The sequence below is a fragment of the Pelmatolapia mariae genome, linkage group LG18, assembly GCF_036321145.2.
Source record: "Pelmatolapia mariae isolate MD_Pm_ZW linkage group LG18, Pm_UMD_F_2, whole genome shotgun sequence".
Lineage (NCBI taxonomy): Eukaryota > Metazoa > Chordata > Actinopteri > Cichliformes > Cichlidae > Pelmatolapia > Pelmatolapia mariae.
In genome coordinates, this window is record NC_086243.1 from 4,687,700 (window position 1) to 4,708,145 (window position 20,446).

The 20,446-nt window shown below is 39.5% G+C and overlaps 1 protein-coding gene across 9 annotated transcripts in view; it reads left to right on the forward strand.

The window, feature by feature from the left end:
• The window catches only part of astn1 (astrotactin 1), a 435,323-nt gene that overhangs the window by 141,147 nt on the left and 273,730 nt on the right, over positions 1–20,446 (forward strand). For 2 of the 9 annotated variants that reach the window (XM_063461087.1, XM_063461089.1), the window contains exons 6-7: positions 14,627–14,776; positions 16,401–16,553. In XM_063461087.1, coding sequence (XP_063317157.1) covers positions 14,627–14,776; positions 16,401–16,553 — 303 coding nt within the window. The remainder of the gene's footprint in view (positions 1–14,626; positions 14,777–16,400; positions 16,554–20,446) is intronic. The other 7 variants (XM_063461088.1, XM_063461090.1, XM_063461092.1 and 4 more) reach the window with 5 other exon arrangements.

Below are 20,446 nucleotides of genomic sequence, written 5' to 3' on the forward strand. Positions count from 1 at the left end.
TGAAAGAAACTTAACAACAGAGCTAATCTGTTTATCACATTATAAAGAACTGCCAGAAGTCACGGTTCAGTCAAGGTTCCTTGCAACCATATGACAGTAAGTGGGTAAAAAGACCAGTGGTGCTGTCATATCCATCTAACAGGTTGGGTCGCTCAAATGAAAATTGTGTTTTACTTTTATTCAGTTAAGTTTATATCCACTCATGATTGTACATCTCTAAGATAGTTCACTAGTGCCTGAATAAAAACATGGCTGTTGGTTTGTATAGGCAACTCTATCTTGAGGTCAACTGCAAAGCAATGAAAGGAGATGTTATGTTTTTTACAAAATGGACCGAAAAGGAAGCATATAGAAAGAGAGAAGAATGGGCCCCAAAAGTGAACCCTGAGGTCCCCCACAAGTGGGAACACGGATGATGAATACTGCCCTAAATGGAGATAAGAACTCCATCATATCTGATAGATATGACTGGAGCCAATGGTAGTATCTTTAATACCTGCATGAAATTCAAGCCGTGTCAGAAAAATGCTACAATCTACAGTGCCAAATGCCGTAGTCAAGTCCAAAAGCATGAGGGAAGCAGACCTGCCAGCACCAGGTCATTCAACACTCATACAAGGGTTATTTCTGTGCTGTTTCAACAGAAGATTGGAAAAATGTTGCCTGTTCTGATGAGTCTCAATTTCTGCTTAGTTGTGCACACCGTGGGCCTCTTAGTGACATATGACCATAATTTAAATGACACAGCCTACATGGGTATTGTTGCTGTTGTTTATCCCTTTATGACTGCAGTGTACCCAGCTGCCATGTGACAAAGCTCAAATCAACTCTAACTGGTGTCTTGAACATAAGTTCACTGTACTCAAATGGTCTTTACAGTCAGTAGATCTCAGTCCAATAGTGCACGGTTGGGATTTGGTTGAATAAAACATTCACATGATGAATGTGTAGCAGAAAAATCTGCAGCAGTTGTGTGATGCTATCATGTCACCGTGGACCAAACTCTGAGGACTGTGCAAAGACTGTGCCACAAAGATTTAAAACAAAGGGGCTAAAACCTAGTAATAGCAAGATATAAATATTAAAGTGACCGGTGACTGCCTAAGTTTTTAATTAGGAGTTATTATCCATGCACAGTTTGATGTTAGCACTGAAGCCTCACAACAAGAAGATCTTGGATTTGAGTACACCAGCCGACCCAGGTCTTTCTCTGTGGTGTTTGTATGCTCTCCCATTGCTTGCTTCGGCTCTCTGAAGGTACTTCAGCTTCCTTTCATAATCATTCTGTCGCAGAAATGCATGAGCTAAATTAATAGGGGATACTAAATTGGCTGTAGGTGTGACTGTGAATGGTTTTTATTTTTGTTTAAGCCCTGCAGGGGCTGGAGACCTAATTTCTAAATAATGTTAACATTTTTGGAGTTCTATATACATATTCAAAGTGTGTCTTGTGGCAAAAGATATATCTAACCCCTCTAGATCTTTGATGTATCCCAAATAGTCAGCTCATCTCCCACTGATTATCTATTGATCTTCTGCTTTATTCGGAGTCAGCCTGTCTACTGACACCAGAACTTAATGCTCCTACAAAGAAAAGAAAGGACTAATTCTGATCAATTTAGTTGCAAAGCTAAAAGAATATGCAAACATGAACTAAAGAAATGAAAAATCCCTTTGCATACATTATATTTGTTGTATCAGCATTGGTAATATCAGCTTAGTAAAGAAATAGAAGGATTTGCTGCTTCCTAATACACTCAAGACACACACATACATACACACATACACAATTTTAAAATTTTACTGCTTCCAGGTAGAGATTAGTATTCTCCAAAGCCAGCTGCATAGGAATGAGGCTGTCTAAGCAGGCAATTAGATGTGCTTCATGCAGTTTTGAGTCGCTGTTGTTGGTGTTTCTAGTCAACTATTTTCATCTTTGTCATAAAATATGCACAGACAGAGCTATTGTTGTCCTCAGTGGAGAACTTCGGTGCATGTGCGAGGCAGGTAAGGTAAGGACTCTTTCAATTTTTGCTGAAGATGCCCCAGTGTCTCTCTTCACTCCATATGTCAGCACATTTAATGGACTCCAGAGTTACTTCTGCAGCAACTAAAAGTGCCAGATTTGCCAAATGGGAGAAAAGGATGTCAGAGTGAGTGAAAGGAGTGGGCCCAGGCCTGCGGCCCCCATCAGTATTTCATGATTATTATTGCTGAGTGGGTGCATAATTTATTCCTAATTAGCTATGGACCATACACCATAATTAAGTTAATGTTGTCTAAATTGTTGGATAAGGTTAATGTTTCATTAAAGTTATTGTACTTCTGCATACATAACAAGGCTTGCCCTCAGCATTGTCTCTTACCCACAGGATAACAGGGGAAACGTGGGGATAATAACAGACATGAGTATTTTGACAGTATCTTTTCATTGGATGGCATTGCTTGACTTAGTCTAGCAGTTTAGGCCATTTGATTTGACAGTGAAAGCACTGATAGGGCTAATGATACCAATGATGCTGTTGCATTCAAACGTGAGAAAAGAGCTACTAAGCTAATGAACCTGATTGTTACAGAGTGCTTCTTGTTTACATCTGAATACATATATGGGTTATCAGCCTTGATGACCAACTGTTCATTGTTGGTTTTACTATAAATTGATGTATTTATATAATCTAATCTAATAACTTTAATCTCAGCCAAACCGATTTACTCACGAATAAATAAAACACTGAAAAAAGCCAAACAATAAAATTTTTAGGTTATCTAAGTGACTTATATATTACGTTTAACCTGAGTAGCAAAAGTCCGCGGTGATCTGAAAATGATGTGCCGGGAGTTGTGCCGTTCTCGGCGGCTTCAGTGACCCTCGAGCTCTCGGCTAGCTATCAAGCTGGTGGATAAGAGACGTCTCCGAAAACGTCGGAGCACTTTTGCAAATATGTGATATCTTGATAAACCGAGCAGATATTTGAAGTTTACACAGCTACTTTCTCGCCTGAAAATATGTTAAAAGTTTATTTTGTGACCCAAAAGAGTAATAAGAGTAATATTAAAAACGGCCGCCATTGTTGAAAACTGGAATTGGCTGGGCCGCGCTATGAATTCTGGGATGTGGTGGGCCACGAAGGACACACCCGACCCATCCTTCAAATTCGGGGAAAAGGAGGACACATTTGTCGGCTGCATTCGGAGGAGTCTACGAATTTGGACAGCCTTCGTCACGTCGCTGTGACGTAATCGGCCTACAAATTCGTCCTCAGGAGGATGCAGCCCATGAATATGGACACGACCAAAGACCGGATTCCAAATATTTCACAGATGGAGACTGAAAGATAGAGGAAAATAGTAAGACCCGCAAATGTCCTATATAGAGACATTCATTATTGTTATTTTGAGACTTAAATTAAAAGCCTGTCATATAACATGTCAGATATTAATAGTGAGGTATCATTGTGACATTGAAAGTATAACTTAGTCAAACACTTTTTGATATGAAAGCTGTTTGGCCTGACACGATCTGCTCTACAGACACAAGCATCTAATGGAATTCCATTTATTTATTTATTTTGTTGTTGTTGTTTTTTTGTTCGCTGCGTTTGGTTACTAGTTGACAAAAACTATCTTGTCACATACTGTGCTGTAGAATCTTCTCAAATTGCCACAACTAAATTACAACAAAAGAGCAGAGGAAGCTGCTAAATCATTAGTCTATGCTCTTTGGGGACTAGGATCTCATATAAAGGTTTTGCAGGGTTTAGGCTTGATTGTTTTTTCTGCTGAAATGTTTAGTAGTGTCTTAAAATCTCAAATGTTCCACCAGAGGAAGGATGAACAGACTATACCAAATTAAATCTGCCACACAAAATACATAAATGCATGATAATAAATAAATGAATCTATTTCTGTAGATTCAGTTTATTTGTTATAACAGCCAAACTCTCAATACATGCAATTTATACTTCACTGTAAATTTGTAAGTGCTAATTGAACATAGAATTTACAATTTTAATTGTACGGATGTAAGTGCAAAGTGTGTGTATGTGTGTGTGTGCGTGTGTGTGTTTGCCAGTTATTATTTTAACACTGCCTGCCAAGTTACTGTGGCAATAACAAAAGTACAGAGGGTTAGCCACAGGCTAGCAGCTGTCCCTTGGTACTGCAATGCCTTCAAATATCACTTTTTTCTCCCTTGTTATTAATATATTATAGGATCCACTGCATTTGCTCTCCTGCAACATCCTTCTTTTCCTTATATAGTTGTCATTCTACTGAACAGTGCTTTTGCAAAACTGCATCATAGTTAGGAATTCAATTTTTTTTAATTTTATAATAATAAGTCATCTATGTTGGGAGCTATAAACTGTTTGGTTAGCTTTTTGTTAGCTTTTCTTTTGGAAAAGTTTGGCATTTTAATTTGGAGTCATATTTTTGGGGGGTGGTTTCATATAACTAAAAACACATGTCCATAATTGCCCTTTTTTTTAATTATAAGTGATTAAAAAAAGGCTTTCTAGAGCAGAAAGCAAGATTTAGTATTCTTTGGATATACATTTGGGCAGATCTTGCTCAAATATCATGATTTTGCTTCTTCTTTTAGGAAAAACAAATTATATGTGGACTGGTAATAGGTTGTATAGGTTGTATTGTTGTTGCAAATAGTTATTTCTTGAGATGAGCACTCTTGTTCCAGTTGCAGTGATATTATTATCGTCTGGATATGGTTGTTTATGTCCACTTCCTCTGTCAGGGCAGATTGTCATTCTGGTGCCATTATTCTCTCAGCTGCCTGATTCTAGCACTGGATATCATTTTGGTTTATAAGAGGTACTTGTCTCTGCTATGCATGCTGGGTTGTGGGTGAACATCCTGCAGTGAACATTTAAAGGAGTCTAACTTGTGTTTGTAGCAGTGTTAAGCACTACACCTTCAGCTCAGTTTTAAGATATAAAGTTGCCTGCTGTGCAAGGATGAGTCTTCTTCAGGAGTTGCTTTTTTTCTCCTCTGTGAGTCACACCGTTACATTTTAAGTGGCATCTTTTTAACAAATGTACAGTGCTGTGAAAAAATATTTACCCCCTTTTCTCATTTTTGTCCCCTAAAGCTAAGAACTGTTGTGCACCAAGAACTGTAATCAAGCAATTCTTCTTTCCAAGAAGTTCTAACTGCCAATAAGTCTTTCACATCATGGCAGAGGAATTTTTGCTCACTCTTCTTTCCAAAATTGTTTTACTTCAGCCACATTAGACAGTTTTCAAGCATGAATGGCCTGTTTAAGGTCAGTCTATCCTGGGTTAAAGGCCAGACTTTGACTAGACTAGTCTAAGGAGCTTGGAAAGAAAAGCGTCTGGACTTCTTGGGTTGCTTGAAGACATTTCTCCTCTTGTCCGAGAAGCTTCTTCAGTTCTAGGGTAAAATGGTGGAGAGTCCCAGATTTAAACCTCGTGGGAGTATCCCCCCAAAGAGGGACAAAAGGACCCCCTGATGATCCTCTATCTAATCACAAGAGCCAAGGTGTGAAAGCAGGTGTGGGTCACAATCAGCCAGGGTTTCGGGTGAGCTCGTTGTGAAACCTAGCCCCACCCTATCATGTGATTTCCGGAGTCAGATGGCCCAGGGTGTGAGTGGCCATTAAGGCGTCTGGGAAGGGATCTCAGAACTGGATTATAGATGGCAGACAGTTGGTGTCGTAAGCCACCGCCTCTGTTCAAAGATGGTCGCTCACAGTAGACATTCTTTCACTCCTCTTTCAAACCATCTGTCTTCTCTGTCCAAAATGTGAACATTGGCATCCTCGAAAGAGTGACCTTTGACCTTTAGATGCAGATGGACCGCTGAGTCCATCTGCGGTCCATTTATCCTAGAACTGAAGAAGCTTCCCGGATGAGAGGTGAAACGTCTTCAAGCAACCTAAGAAGTCCAGACGCTTTTCTTTCCAAGCTCCTTAGACTACGATGACCTGGATGACTGAGAACCTTCACAGACATTTTGACTAGACTACAAAACAGCTCTGCACGGCACCTTTATTCTTGAACATCAGTACACTTTGTCTCCGTTCCTCAGGCCTCCTCTCACTCTGCAACATTAGGTTAAACAATCTGGTTAAAAAAATCCACTGCCCACTCTTTTAGACATCTCAAGAGGTAGGTCATTATGATGAGTCGCCTTTCCACTCCCCCATCGTTGTCATGTAGCTGCCCTCACTTCAACCTTACTAATCCTCTGCACATTCTGATTCACTAACTTTCCTCCATCCATCGTCTGTCTCATTTTCCACATCCATCAGCTACTCAAAGTACTCCTTCCATCTTCTAAAAGCACTGTCTTCACTTGTTATTCCATCTTTATCCTTAACCACTTTAACTTTATTTCCAACATAATCTATTTTCCTGGCATACTGATATAAGTTCTTTTCTCCTTTCTTGTGTCCAGCCTCACATACAACTCACTTAGGGCCTTTTCCTTTACCGTTGCCACCTCTCTCTTTGATGTATACCTGTCTATTTTCTTCATCTCCTTGACTATCCCACTTTATTTTTGCTAACCTCTTCCTTTGAATTCTTTCCTGTACTTCCTCGTTCCAACAGCAAGTGTCTTTGTCCTCTTTCCTCTGTCTAGAGGAACCAAACCGGCTCTTGGCAGTTCCCTTAGCTTCTCAGCTATACTTTCCTAGTTAGCTGCTAACTCTTTCCTACCACTCAAGATCTTGCTCAACTCCTCCCTGAACTCTATGTAACAGTCTTCCATCTTCAGCTTCCACCATTTAATCCTTGCTCCTACCTTGGACACCTGATATTGCTTAGCTACATTCTCCCCTGACACCACCTTGCAGTCTTCTGTCTCTTTCAGATTCTGTCCTTCTCTGCTTAACATCTTACCTATCCAAGACCTCCTTATGGCTTCTGTTTCCTTCTGCTACATGTCCATTGAAGTCTGATCCAATCACTGCTCTCCTCTCCCTGATGTCACTCTCTACCTCTTCATCCAAGTTATTGTTGGTTCTTCTTTCTCTTCTAACTGGCATCCAAACTGTGGGACACATGCACAGACAACACTCAACATCACCCCTTCGACTTCCAGAGCTAAACTCTGTCTGACGCTCTTCACCTGTACAATACTATTCACATACTCTTCCTTTAAGATTACATCTAAATTTATCTTCCTATGTGTATCACGGTAGTATGGTTTGAATCCACCTCCAGTGCTTCTGATCTTGTTTGCATTCCACCCAGTCTTCTGCACACAGCTAGCTTTTTCCCTTTATCAGCTGTAGTCTCTACATATACAAGTCGTTACTCTCATCACCAACTCCTGCCTTTCCTTCTCTTTCGCTTCCTCCTAACACGCCTTTCCCCCTTTTTTTTCATTGTCTTCAGCCAACAGTTGCACAGTTTCCGCCCTGTTGACCGTTGACCATAGGCTAAAAGGGTGCTGGTCATTGTTAACCTGGGCCCAAACCAATCCAGTATGGAAATCTCATTCTTTACATTCAGCAAGTTTCATTGGGCCATGATTTTATGTCACATGTTTTTCCTGCAACCCTCTGATCCTTTTCTTTTAGTAAATTCTAACTCTATGCCATTGATCAGTCAGCATGAACTCCTAGCAAATGCTGTAAGGTACATTTTCTCCTAACTGCCTTAGATCGTCTTCACAGAGAGACATGCTGTTGCACTTTGAACTACTTTAAGTTATCCCTAGTGTAGAACTATTACACTCTAGCCAGCACTTCTTTTATGTTCTTTTCTCTCTGAAACCTGAAGCAGTCCTTGACAGCTGTGCACTATTCAGGTGTTCAGAGAGTAACTCAAAGGCTCCATTTGTAGTTTTTGTAAACCTGAAAATTCAAATATTTTTGTAATACTGTAAATTATGGTCTAGTAAGGTTGATGTGATGGGAGTTTGCTCACTTTATAAAAACCTTATAAATATAAAATCTGTTGTGTGTGCCCAAGTTAGAAGCTGTTCCCTGACCTGTGACAACTAAATTGAATGGGCTGAAAATTATACCTAGCTAGTGCTAATGTTTACATATGTAGACAGTAAGTGTTTTGGGAGTCTTGACACTGTAGGCTATTTAGCAGTGTCTACGAATGAATTATTTGATTGTCATAAAATGTTTCCAAAGCAGTTTGGGACACTTTTTTCCCCTCTTTATATTTTAATATTTCTTAATTAAATTATGCAATAAATCCCAGTTAATCAAATAATTAATAAATTACATAAACTCACTAAAATTGTACTGAAAGAATATGGAACATTCTACAAACAGCAATAATAGACACAATCACTGTAACCCAGAAACAGCAAAAAAATAACTACATAAATGTATTTCTTAATGCCTTCGGGGATTAAAGTCTATTCTATCAAACTGTTCCCTTTTCCTAAATGATCTTTCTGAGTTTCTGTCATTGATTCTGCCTGGATGTGACAGTTCCTCAATACTTGCTAATTTTAACGATCCGTTATGGTTTCCCTGACATTTTTGCCTCACTGTTCTTCAGCTCAGTTAATTCCTTCTCCTTAGACTGTTGTCTGACTTAGACCATAACTTACACTATCCCTCTCCCAAATTAAAGCCACATTTCCTAACTTTAGATATTCAGAATGTGGCAAGGCGCTGTATCTACTTTTTGACAGAATTTGAAATACACATCTGGTCATTGTGACCCTCATTACCCTACAGTCTGGGATGTGGGACCAACTCTTTTTTTTTTACTGCTTCTCATGTTTGCCTAGGCTTCATTGTATATTTGCTATTGATCATTTCAATTCCATTTTCAGACTTACTTTAGTCTTTGCAAAAAAAGTGCATCCATGAATCATTCAGGCACCCAAAAAGGCACCTAACTCAAGAGATAAACCACTTGTGTCTATGCATAACAGACAATTCAGCACAGACACAACTTTTAAATTGTGTCTTTGTTGCTAGTGGCGTGTCACAAAAACAAATGATTTCCTCAGCTGAATCTAGAAAAATGCCGAAGGTAACCCAGTTTGACGGGAAGAAAATAGTATTTTTTTCCACCAACAAAATTAGGAAACTGGACAATTAGACAGAAAAAGAGGTGCCAGGCCTAAAAACAATATACAGCAGATGACCAGTATCTGAAAATACAGCAAAGACCTGACACAGGACCTGAGAGATGTATCTGGCCCTTCAGTTGACCCATCTACAAGTCACTGAAGCTTCTTCAGAAGTGGTCCCAATGGCTGTCAACAAGCCATTCTTAAGCGACTGAAAAAAGTCTAGGGAACACCAAATTACACACTGAAAATCAGTGTCAGCGGGTCCTATTGAGTGATAAATCCAAATTTGTGGTTCAAGTCATCAACGTGTACGGAGCAGGTCAATACAGATTTACAACCGTAAGTATCAATAGTAATCTGTAAAATACAGTGGAGGTGCTGTCATGCATTTCAGCCTGTCCAAATTGATGGAATTATGAAAACAGAAGTATTTCTCCATCATGAAATACCGTCTGGAAGGTTTGTGGCAATGGTTTCATTTTTCAGGATGACGGTGATGCCAAACACACTGAAACTGGAGTCTAGGGATAAAGCATACCTGGATAGAAAGCCACACAATGGAACACTATCAGTCATGGATTAATGATATATTCTTATTATATAGTCAAGCTTGTTAAAGTTTTACTACCATACTCAGTCACTTACTCTGCCTATTTCCAATTTTTCTAGCGAAATATAAAGAAATGGCTTTTTCTCAAACACTTTTTCTCAGTACTTTACTGGGAGCAACAAAACAAAACAACATAAGGCAACTGGCAACTGTAACTGGTTGCAAAGAGTCTTTCTTTCATTGCCACAGCATATAGATCCGCAGTACCAGCAGGAGGAGTGAAGAAATTAAAAGCCAACAAGTCGCTAGTGACCAAGGAAGGTATGAAGTACAATCCGGGCTCCGTCTATGCCACAATAAAGCTAGGTGGCTGATATGTAGTTTCATGTAAATGTGTTAGCAATGTTTTCCTATGACTATTTGTATGTTGGCTTGAAATAAAATATCTCCCTCTGCTGGTGCTGTAGCTTACTGCACTACTTACTTAAGCATGCGTGTCTATGTCTATTACACACACACTATTACACACTTTGCTGTGATACTGGGTTGAATCCTTCCACAGAGTTGTATTTCCTCCTGGTCTTTGCTTGGGTTTTTTGTATTCTCCAAATGTATTCTGGCAAACGTGTTAACCACTACACTATGGCACTACTGTCTACTACTACATAAGCTGTCAAAACGCTACTGTACTGCAGTCGCTGCTATTATTTACTGTCAAGACAGTTATGCAAAGCTAAGAGCAAGCTTTACTGAACAATATGATTTCACCAAATCAAAAGTCAACACACAAATGGAAAAAAAAAACATGTGCGCGCGCTCACACACACACACACACGCACACGCACACACATACTAAACAAAGCAAAGCATAGCAGAAGGTAAAAACAAATGAGGGATTACCCATGGCACAACAAAATGATACATGGGATAAAGAGTTCAAAGAAAGAAATACAGACATAATAGAGCAAGGTAACATGAACAGGTGAATACAACTAAGGCAGAGCAGACAGTAATAAAGGTGAGAAAAGACAAAAACTAGTAAAAAAAAGAGACAAAAATATGGAAGAAGCAAACACATGGAGGGAAACATGAAAGGGAAACACTAGAGAAAGGGGGAAGAGAACAGCAAAATATGAACAGGAACCAAACTGAGAATTAAGAAAACCCAAGTGATTTTATTTTTATTTAAGACACCAGGAATTGTGTAGGCAAGCTTTTTTTTCTTCTCAGCAATGTAAAGTTTCCCGTATGCACTGCAAAGTCAGGTGACTGGTATTCTGCTGGATATATAATTTAATGGTTCAATATTGACATAGAGATAGCAATCACTACTGTCAAATATGATTAGCGTTTGTTCTGCTGTAACAGTAAGGTGATCTTCTTTGTTTAATTTTTGCTGCTGTCAATCTCCACGTTTATTCTCATCCAGTCACGATGATATCAGTGCTCAGCAAAAGGCCTCTATTTGGCTTTGGCTTAAGCACATACATTTCCTCAAGTCTTCAACTCCCTTTGTGTTGTCTTTAATATTAATTTAAATGTAAATTTGCTCTTACATCTAAAAATATGCTGCTCAAACTGGCCAGTAACAGTTAAAGTCCACCCATGGTAACAGCGCTGAAGCTCTGATGTGTTCCATCTTTGTTGAGGCATTCATCAACTTTGCAGCAGCCTTTAAGATAATTCATTTAAATTAGTGCATGTACATATCCACCATGAATAAAGCAGCAGTGATGCCCTTAATATGAATTATGGTGGATTCTTGTTATGTAATTAAATTCATCCCCTGGCTGTAGTGCAAACATTGTTGCTAAGACTGTCTGGGAGGATGTTGCAACCAAAAAAACATACATGATAAAAAACACAGTAGATTGGTTTTGTTATTTTAAATTTCAGTTTTATTAATATTGTTTGGTGACACTTGTAATTCAAGCATGCCTGTGTACTTGATGTTTTTTTTTCCACCTCCTTCTTCCTACTTTAGGGCATAGAGATTTAATTTGTCTTCACAGAGTTTTAGTTGCGCACACTGAATAATGTTCCAGAGGTCTCTGTTTCCAGCCAGCAGACATATCTGGGGGGAAAGTGTGCAGTGAATATTCCTCATTATTAAATCAGTCGTGGAAAACACTGCAGAAACAATGGTGTCATCTAAAAAGGCTCGCTTCTTGTGAAGTAAAGAAACGCCAACATCTGTGCTGTCAGATAGTCATGGCTGCCAATAATATTTACGCTGCACATTCATATCTTGCGCGCATTGTTCAAAAAAACCCAACAATATGAAAAGCTGATGAAGCCGCTGTCATGAAAAAGTCCTTCTGCGTTTGCCACATTGACATCGCTGCCAACTGTGTTTTCATTGCCCCATTGTTTCTGAGGGATCGTCTCCAGTTTAATCAAACACCGCCTCTTGGTTGGGGATTTTTAAAGCTCTTGTCACAGAGCAACGTTAGCATGAATTTTATTTCGATTCTCACACGTCCCGCTGAGGCAGCAAATCTTTGCTGCTTTGATGGATTTTCCCCCTCACTTTTTGATTCGCAATCCGCTAACACTTGTAAGACAAGCTTCAATACATGCCCCCTAAATATAGCTAATGCCTCAGCTAAAACACACTCAGCTGAAATGCACTGTGGGCATATTGTGGTGTGAGAAGAGTTTGTTCATTTTTAAGTGTTGCACCTACTGTATAATCAACCCTCATACTTAAGAGCATTAGCTTTAAATAACAGTCTAATCGGGGTAATTTTTTTAATGACTGGATGTTATGAGAAGGATTATCCTCCCAGATAAAGCTGAACATTCTTCTTTTTATTTAACATTTATTTTGCACTCTTCCTCTTTGTAGAGAGAAAGTCTTATGGATTGTGTTTTTCCCTCCAGTGTAGGAAAAATATGTAGCACAGAAAAACAGGAGTCATGTTGGGATTGTCTAGCTATAGTATATGTTGTGTGTTTTTCTTGTATTTTTTTAATGTTTATGTTTTTCATATTACTTGCTGCCTCATTGTTGCCTCATGTATACTTTGAAATTAATGAAATTGGAAACAGTGTCACACAGTTCAGCCCTCAGACTTTGAGCCTTGAGCCAACACATAATATCTTATTTATGTGGCTTTTTGACATTATCTTTAGACACATTTATTTTCACATCCTGCTTTAAGTGAGATGTTTGTGAAAGCGTGTTTCACACATTTTCTCCTTCTTTTGGCTGTGTATGATGTTCTAAATGTGATACCCTTCATACGGTCAAGTCACACAGCTCACATTGTAAGCACTGGAGACCCTCTAATTTACTGGTAAACCATTTCTTTACCAGGAACAGACAGCGAGTATAAAGTTAGCCTGAAGCGATTATGCCCGTACAGGGAGAAGAACTAAAACAGCTTGTTTCAGACAACGACCAACCAAAGTCCCAGGATAAAATAACTAAGGATTATTGATTTGTGAATCATTCCCAGCTACTGCAGAATACAAGAGTAAAATCATGATGCTGGAAGTGAGCACAATAGCTCACCTTTAGATATTTACAAGTGGACATTTGTTGCCATCTTCGCTTTTATTAAATGAGTATATATTGAGTGTATATAGACAGTAAAACAGGGTGCTGTAAATGGTTTGTAGTACATCTTTGTATCTGATGGTGTAAGGAAGTGTGCTTTGTTTTTTTGTAAAGTCAAAGTCAGAAAAAGAAAATCATAAGCTTGTGCATCCAGTTTTTTTCTCTTTTGATGCAGAGCGGTCCTTGAAACAGGTGGCATTTTACATTATACTAAATACACACCCATAAATCCCATGGACAGTAGTGCTTAGGAGTACCACTAAATAGCAGTCCTTAGCAAAAAAACAGAAGAAAGATTTTTTTTTTTGCTTCTAGTTGATCAGTGGTCTTAATTTGATCTTGTCAAGCTAACCAAAGTTTAGCGTTATATGTGTGATACAAATTCAATGGTTTCTACTAAAAGCATTTTAGTTTGCTGTTATTACTTCCAAGTGACTGGTTCCTCCTAATCTCTCTAAAACATCTCCAAGGTCTTAATTGTAGTGTAGTGCTATCTTAGAATCACACAAAAAAGTAAAGCGCTGAAGTTTTGCGCAATGTTTTTATGTGTTCCTCATGTTTCCTTGGAAAAAACATGAACACAACCAGCCTTGTGTATCATGGATACACCGATAAGGCACATAATGACCACATTATGTTTTCCACAGTAGAATGACTTCAAATTGTTTAAAAATGGCCTCACAACCAGATTTTCCAGATTTATGGCCATTAATAATTGCTTCTCTAAGATACCTGCAAACTGGCCAAAACTGTCATGTTGCATTTATGGAGGTGCTCATGCTCACTGATCAGTTAGTCTAGTTCATTTGATTTGCAGCTCTTGGCTGCTAGTTACCCTTAAATTTGCACATGTGCCGCTTCTACATTTTGGCTTAATTGGTGTTAAATAAATAGTGATGTGGTCTGATATGTCATGTGTTGTTGTTTGTCTGAAGTTAGATTTACCTGATTTTAGAAATTTTAGAAACTCACCTGATACGTGTGTGTACTTTTTAAATCTTAATATCTGACAAGCACCAACAATATCAAGATTGCAGATGCATAACAGTAAAAATGTCAGTAGTCAGTAGTCTCAAACTCTGGCTCAAACGTGCACTTCTGATTGTTTAACACAGGTGACATCAGTATTTTATTCAGATCGAGTCCAGTTAAGCCAGCATGCATTTTTTTTAATGTGCTGTTTCATGGATGTGGCTAATTCAAAATGTGTCAGTTGGGGAAAAAAAAATAAAAACTAAACACAGTATATTAAAGAATAACTGGAAAACACAATGCTCAAAGTTGCAGCTTGATTTTTATTACAAATGAGCCGACACATCAGTAGATGATAGAAGAAGATTTTTCTTTTTTTACACTAAGTCCAGCAGTGGGTTGATCGTGAGGTTTGGCTGCCCTTTTCCTGCCATCTCTGTGAAGCTAACTTAAGGACAAATTCCCCACCACTGGTCCAGAACTCTTTTGTATTTTTTGTGTGAATCCAACAGCGGGTTCAACATTCTTGAACCCAGACGGGGACTCTGGGACGGAGGCAGACAGCGAGCCTCAGCTGGCCTTTTACACCGACCCAAACCGCAGTCGCCGCCGGAGTCGAGGTATGAGAAACGGTAATGCCAACAGCGCGTGGGGCTCAGGGGGTAAGGAGGACTCATACACCTACAGACAGTTAATCTCGCCGTCTGATGGTATTACCATCGCCACGACGCATGACAAGTCACCTTTACAGTGCATATAGCGGATGGCTCTGGTGTTGTATGTGCTCATCATTTTGACTCCCAAGGGAAGCACATGCTGTGTATATACATAGGTGTGTGTAGAGTGGTTGTGAGCATGTGAAACTGATCTCAGTGCATCCGAATATAATCTTGTTGACGGAAATCAAACAAGATGATGAGATCAGAGGTCCTCAGTACAGAATATTTTGGCATTAGTTGCATCTACAACCCAAAGAACATCTTATTTTGAAATAATATTCCACACAAATATTATTTCTAAGCAGGATCCTCTGCAAATACTGTCATAGTGAAGTGGTGCAGCATGCTTTATATGTCAGCATGCCATGTCCTTGCAACTTTGATGTACAGTAATGGGGTGTGGAAAAGAGACAGAGAAGATTTTTTTTTTCAAGTAAAAAAATGTGACACTGGCCTCAAAATAATAGCTGCTGTCGGAAGGCGTTACAAGCTGTTACGATGCCTCCAAGCCAATTATTCCCCCGTCATGTGCACAGGTGTCACAAACACAGCAAAGCCTCCAGAAGTGTAGCCAACACCTTTAATTAGACTGAGCTTTAAGAATAGAACAAACTATGTTGTTTAGATGCAGAGGAGAGGATGATTCATGTGGCATGACAAAAGTTGGTTTTTCATGTATAGAAAATTTTGAGAGAAGGATGTGAAGAATGAGACATTCCACTCTTTTATATAGAAGGCAGAAATGTGCGCTGAAGAGAGGTTTTGTAAAATCTGAAAAATAACTGAAAAGGAAGTCAAAGGGGTGAAATTCTGCCCTGCATCCAGTTTCTGGGTAAGTTACTTGATTAAATAAACTAGCTTTAAACATTTAGTGATAGGTCAGCTTTCTACTTTGGCTTTTGTTTAAAGGATTGCCTTGGGCATTTTTTGAATGAAAAAGTTCTGCCAGAGTAATTTAAAAGTGACAATGGGATCTAGAGTTATTCAGCTAGTGAAAAAAGAGGCACTTTAAACAAAGCCTGCGTGACTACATTCAAGGTCACTGTGATATTTTTCTGTGTGTATGTGCATGTATGCGTGGGTGTGGGGTCAGTTTTGACACTTTCTGCATTGCACTGGGGAGCAAAAGAGATAAGGGGAGAGTTCTCACTTTCGAGGGGGCGGGGGTGGGGGGCAAAGGAAAGTGGAGGAAAGAGGGAAGGTTTGAAGAACAACCTCTCTCTTTTTTCCCTCCACACATTCCAGCGTGGATGTTAAAACCCTTCAAAGGTAAACTGTATTTCTGTGCCACTGAGCCGTGCCTAGTGTCAACTTCCCAGAGGCTTGAGGGTTTTGATCCTAAGGACCTTTTTATGGGTTTAGACCCATGTTGTTGGGGTTTTTTTGTCTTTTTTTTTTTTTGCTTGTTTGTAAAATAACTGTAAAATGACTCCCTGTGTAGGCAATGTGTGTACATGTTTGTGTGATAGTGTGCATGTATTGATGGAGGGGTTCTTGGGGAAAAGTGTGGTATCTGCTTCACAGTTCTCTACTCTTTCTGTCCCCCCCCCCTCTCATTTCTTTCTAGCAGCAGGTTCCCCACGGAGCCCCATCAATAAGACCACCCTGACTCTGATCAGTGTCATCAGCTGCGTGATTGGCCTGGTTTACTCCTCTCACCTCTCCTGCAGCCTCTCAGTCCGGGTAATCTTACATGTTCCGGAGCACCTCATTGCTGATGGTAAGGCCTTACACCAGCCACGGAATATGGATGCAGCCTTTTCCCAAGCACATCCCCAGGGAGCGCTGAGCTTGCATTTCCTCGTCACTCTCCGGGGAGTTCGGCCCACTATGTCTCGCTAACCGAGTGCCTGTGCTTTGTGGTCGAGCTGCTGATTTGCTTTGCTCTCTCGAAGACAAAGGTAAATGCCAGGTCGACCACCCTCTGCCTGGGTTTCCCATGTCGCAGCGCATAACAGATGTGCCCTCAAAGCATCGGAGCACATCGTTGCTCGGTCGCAATGACCACCCACAGCCAAACCTCCATCACGCTTCCCCTGGTACTTTTTGATATGTTGAACCACCTCGCTAATGAATTTCAATGTAGTACCTGCAAAAAAAAAAAAAAAAAAATAGCACCACGGGAGCCAAGTGTTGGCTCCTGTTGGCTCATTGGCATTTTTCAGCTGTCACTGAAGTGAGCTGGCAGTCCAGATATATTATAGACTGTGACTAGGCTTGCTCATCTATCATCTAGAGGTCTGATTTGATTCGGAACGCTGCTGCTTTCCGGTGGTACACGCTGGCCTGCCAGCGATATTAAAATTCCAGGGAGGCATCAAGGGAGGGAACTTTGAAAGGAGAGATGAAAGATGGCGAATTCGCCTGTTGAATTACAAAACTGGGATCGATTTAGAATGTTTCCATAAATGTCTCCACAGTCTCATCAGACTTGATTTGATGTCACGGTGAATCAGATGAAAATCTGGATTCTACCACTGGGGAAAGAAGCTATTAATGCCAACAGCTGCGCATGTGTCTGACTTCAAATACTGAAAGAAAAGTACCAAAATAAAGAGTCACACCTTTCTCCTTGCCTTTCGCATCGGGGAAAGTAATCATCTGAAGATGTTTGTGTAGTTACGCGGGATAACAATATCTACTGCTTTTCAAGATACATAACAAAGAACAGGGCCAACTTTTTTTTTCCTATCACTAACTTGGAGAGTCGGGAATAGAAAGGTGGCTGACGTTTATCATCTCAGATTGTATTTGCTGGAAATAGATTTACTTTTACCATCTGTGCCTCCTGTGAGAGGTTTCCCAATTACATCTGAAGCTATCTCAAGGAGTGATGCTGTGGCCTAGAGTCCCATCCAAGTAGTGGCTGGGGATTCATGTTACCGGTCATGCCTCTGCTGCCATTATGCTGCCATTATAGATGTTTATCTGTCAGAACCTGGGCGTTTGAGTCAACCTCGGGAAATTTGAAGGCAAGCATCCAAAAAGTTAAGCGCAAAGTACCAAAAAAAAGCCAGAGTCTATTGCCATTCTAGCAATGAAAGTGCACATAGGCACAAATGAGTGAAATTTTAATGTGATGTTACGTGTGCTAGCCTTTAAACATGCTACCATAGTGCACCAGAGCTAATGCGCCTGGTATTTCAGAGCTCCAGTTTCTATAATATTTTTTTTTATATAGAAATTCCAAGGCTTTGGAGGATGGCAATCCAGCACCATGTTTCTTTTGGGGGGGGGGGGGGGGGGCTTGTTGTACTTGTGATGTACTTGCACAAAGTAACGCAACATAACTGCTCTATTTAAAACGTGACCAAAGAGCTGCACACAGGCGATTAATTCTGCTCTTAAGTCTGGTGCTCACGTTAATAATTCTGGTCTCGGAGTCCCTTCAGGCCTACGTGGCTTCCTGTGAGAGTCAAACATCACGATGTGATGAATGTCTCAGTTAAGATGGCTACAGTTTCTTATTTTGATAAATGAATTCTTCATTGTATATTAGACCATATATAAAGCATTTATGTTTCACACAGAAATCCATTTCATCTTTCAAAAGTGCATACATAGTTGCCAGAAAACTCAAATAGAACATAAAAAGTGTCATAAAAACAGAAACACTGCTGGTGTCTTCAAAGTTTTTCCAGGCAGTTTTATGACTCTCCACAATTAAGCTAACAGGATGAGTCCAGCCATTTGCAGTGTGTGCTCTAGTTCTAAGGGAATCATCAAAGAGGACGGCACTAACTAGGGCACACAGAGCCTGCCAACAAGTCATTAAATATGCTTGGGTTAGCAAATGCCCAGCGCATCCCGTGTTTGCAAATGGACAGTGCTTTGGTTAGTGAGTGTTGTTGCTAATTTACGGAGATCACACAGCGGATAACTCTCAGTACCAAGTGTTCCAGAGACACCTCCTGTGTCAGGTGTCCTGGAACATGGAAGAGTGCTTTTGTTTTCCCAGGCAGTCACAAACTCAGTAGAAAACATTTTGCATACGAGCTCCCTTTAGTTTACAGCATTTGAGCTGTAAACCCCCGGAGACCTCAGTCTTTAAGTGTATTCAATGGAACTAATTGATTATACCTTTTAAGAGGAAAGTTGTGTGCTGCAGCTTTCAACCACGAGGTAATTAAAGCATAAGTAGAAAGGTTTGAAATTAAACAGCAGCAGTAACACAGGCAGTCCTCGCCTCATTATCCTGCATTATGGCAACAGAATGTTAGCCCAGTGCTCAACAGTTTTACCTCCACTGATCAGATGCACAAACTTTGAAATTTACATAGAAAACAAACAACGCCGTGGCGCCAGTTGTAACTCATTTATAGCTGTACTCTCTCATCTTTAACCTTTTCAGAATTATGTGTCGGCCCATAGTCGTGCCAATAATCATTATTATACATTTATTATCACAGAGAAAGTGTTGAGCTGATGCTTTGTTTGTGTCATAACAACCACTAATAAGAAAGAGGAGCACTGCGGAGGACTTCTCAGGGTCGGGGAACATTTGTTTCACAGACAGCCATACTTTGTTAAAATAAAAGAAGGGCCAAACACTGAACAATGTAAGTGAAAGAGATGAGATGCATAGCGCGGAATTATGTTAAACGTTATGAATTTGACAGATATAACAATCGTTTTACAAAAACCCTGAGACCTTGGTTCAAAAAACAATTTTCTGGGAGAAAATGTAGACTTTTTTGTTTCAATTTGGCTTTCACTGACATAATAATCCACCGTAAATGCTGTATTGTATCAGCATTTACTCTATACAGTTTGTAAGCAAATATATAGTCATGAATAACTATTAATTTTTTATAGCACTAAATCACAACAACAGTCACCACGATTTGAAGTAGGCAAAGATGTTTCTTACAATTAAACATTTCAGAATGTATTGTTTTGGTCAAGATGCCAGTTCTGCCCTCACTGCTTCTATTTTCTCCACAGTAATAATAGAATTTGGTAGAAAAAAACAACAACAAAAACAGCAAGAATCAAATGTTTTTCGAGGTGGCTACCCACCCAGCTATAGTTATGTGTTTCAGTCAGCCAAGACCATCAACCTAATCAAGGTACATTTGGAAATCCAGCTGATCATGCCTTACACATGTTAGGATCATACAAACTGTTATTTGTATGATTATGGATATTCCTCTGTTTAAATCTTTCGGAGTGTTTACAAGTTTTGCTTTTCAATTTTGCAGCTTTCATGTTTGCACTATGGCTCTTATACTTTAATCACACTAAAAATAACAAGTAATGTCGTATAAAGTTTTCATGTTTTTTCCAGATCCACTTCATTTTAAATCTGGTATTTTTTAATCACATTTTCTTTTCAAAAAACATTAATTTTGAAGGTTTCCTAATTTGTTTTTCTCTCATAGAAACTGCCTCACTAAAATGTGGTGCTTGCTGTCATTATATTTAGCTGAAGATATTTTACTTGTAAGGTCCAATATGTGCTGTGACCTTGTCTTTTTTGTTGTTGTTGTTGTTAATCGGTTTTAGAAATGATAGAAAATATAAAGAAATAAGTGGTAAAAAATATGATAAATAAGATAATTTGCTTTGAAGATTTTGTTCAAAGTCAGGCTTTTTTATGTGTCCTGTTCTGTT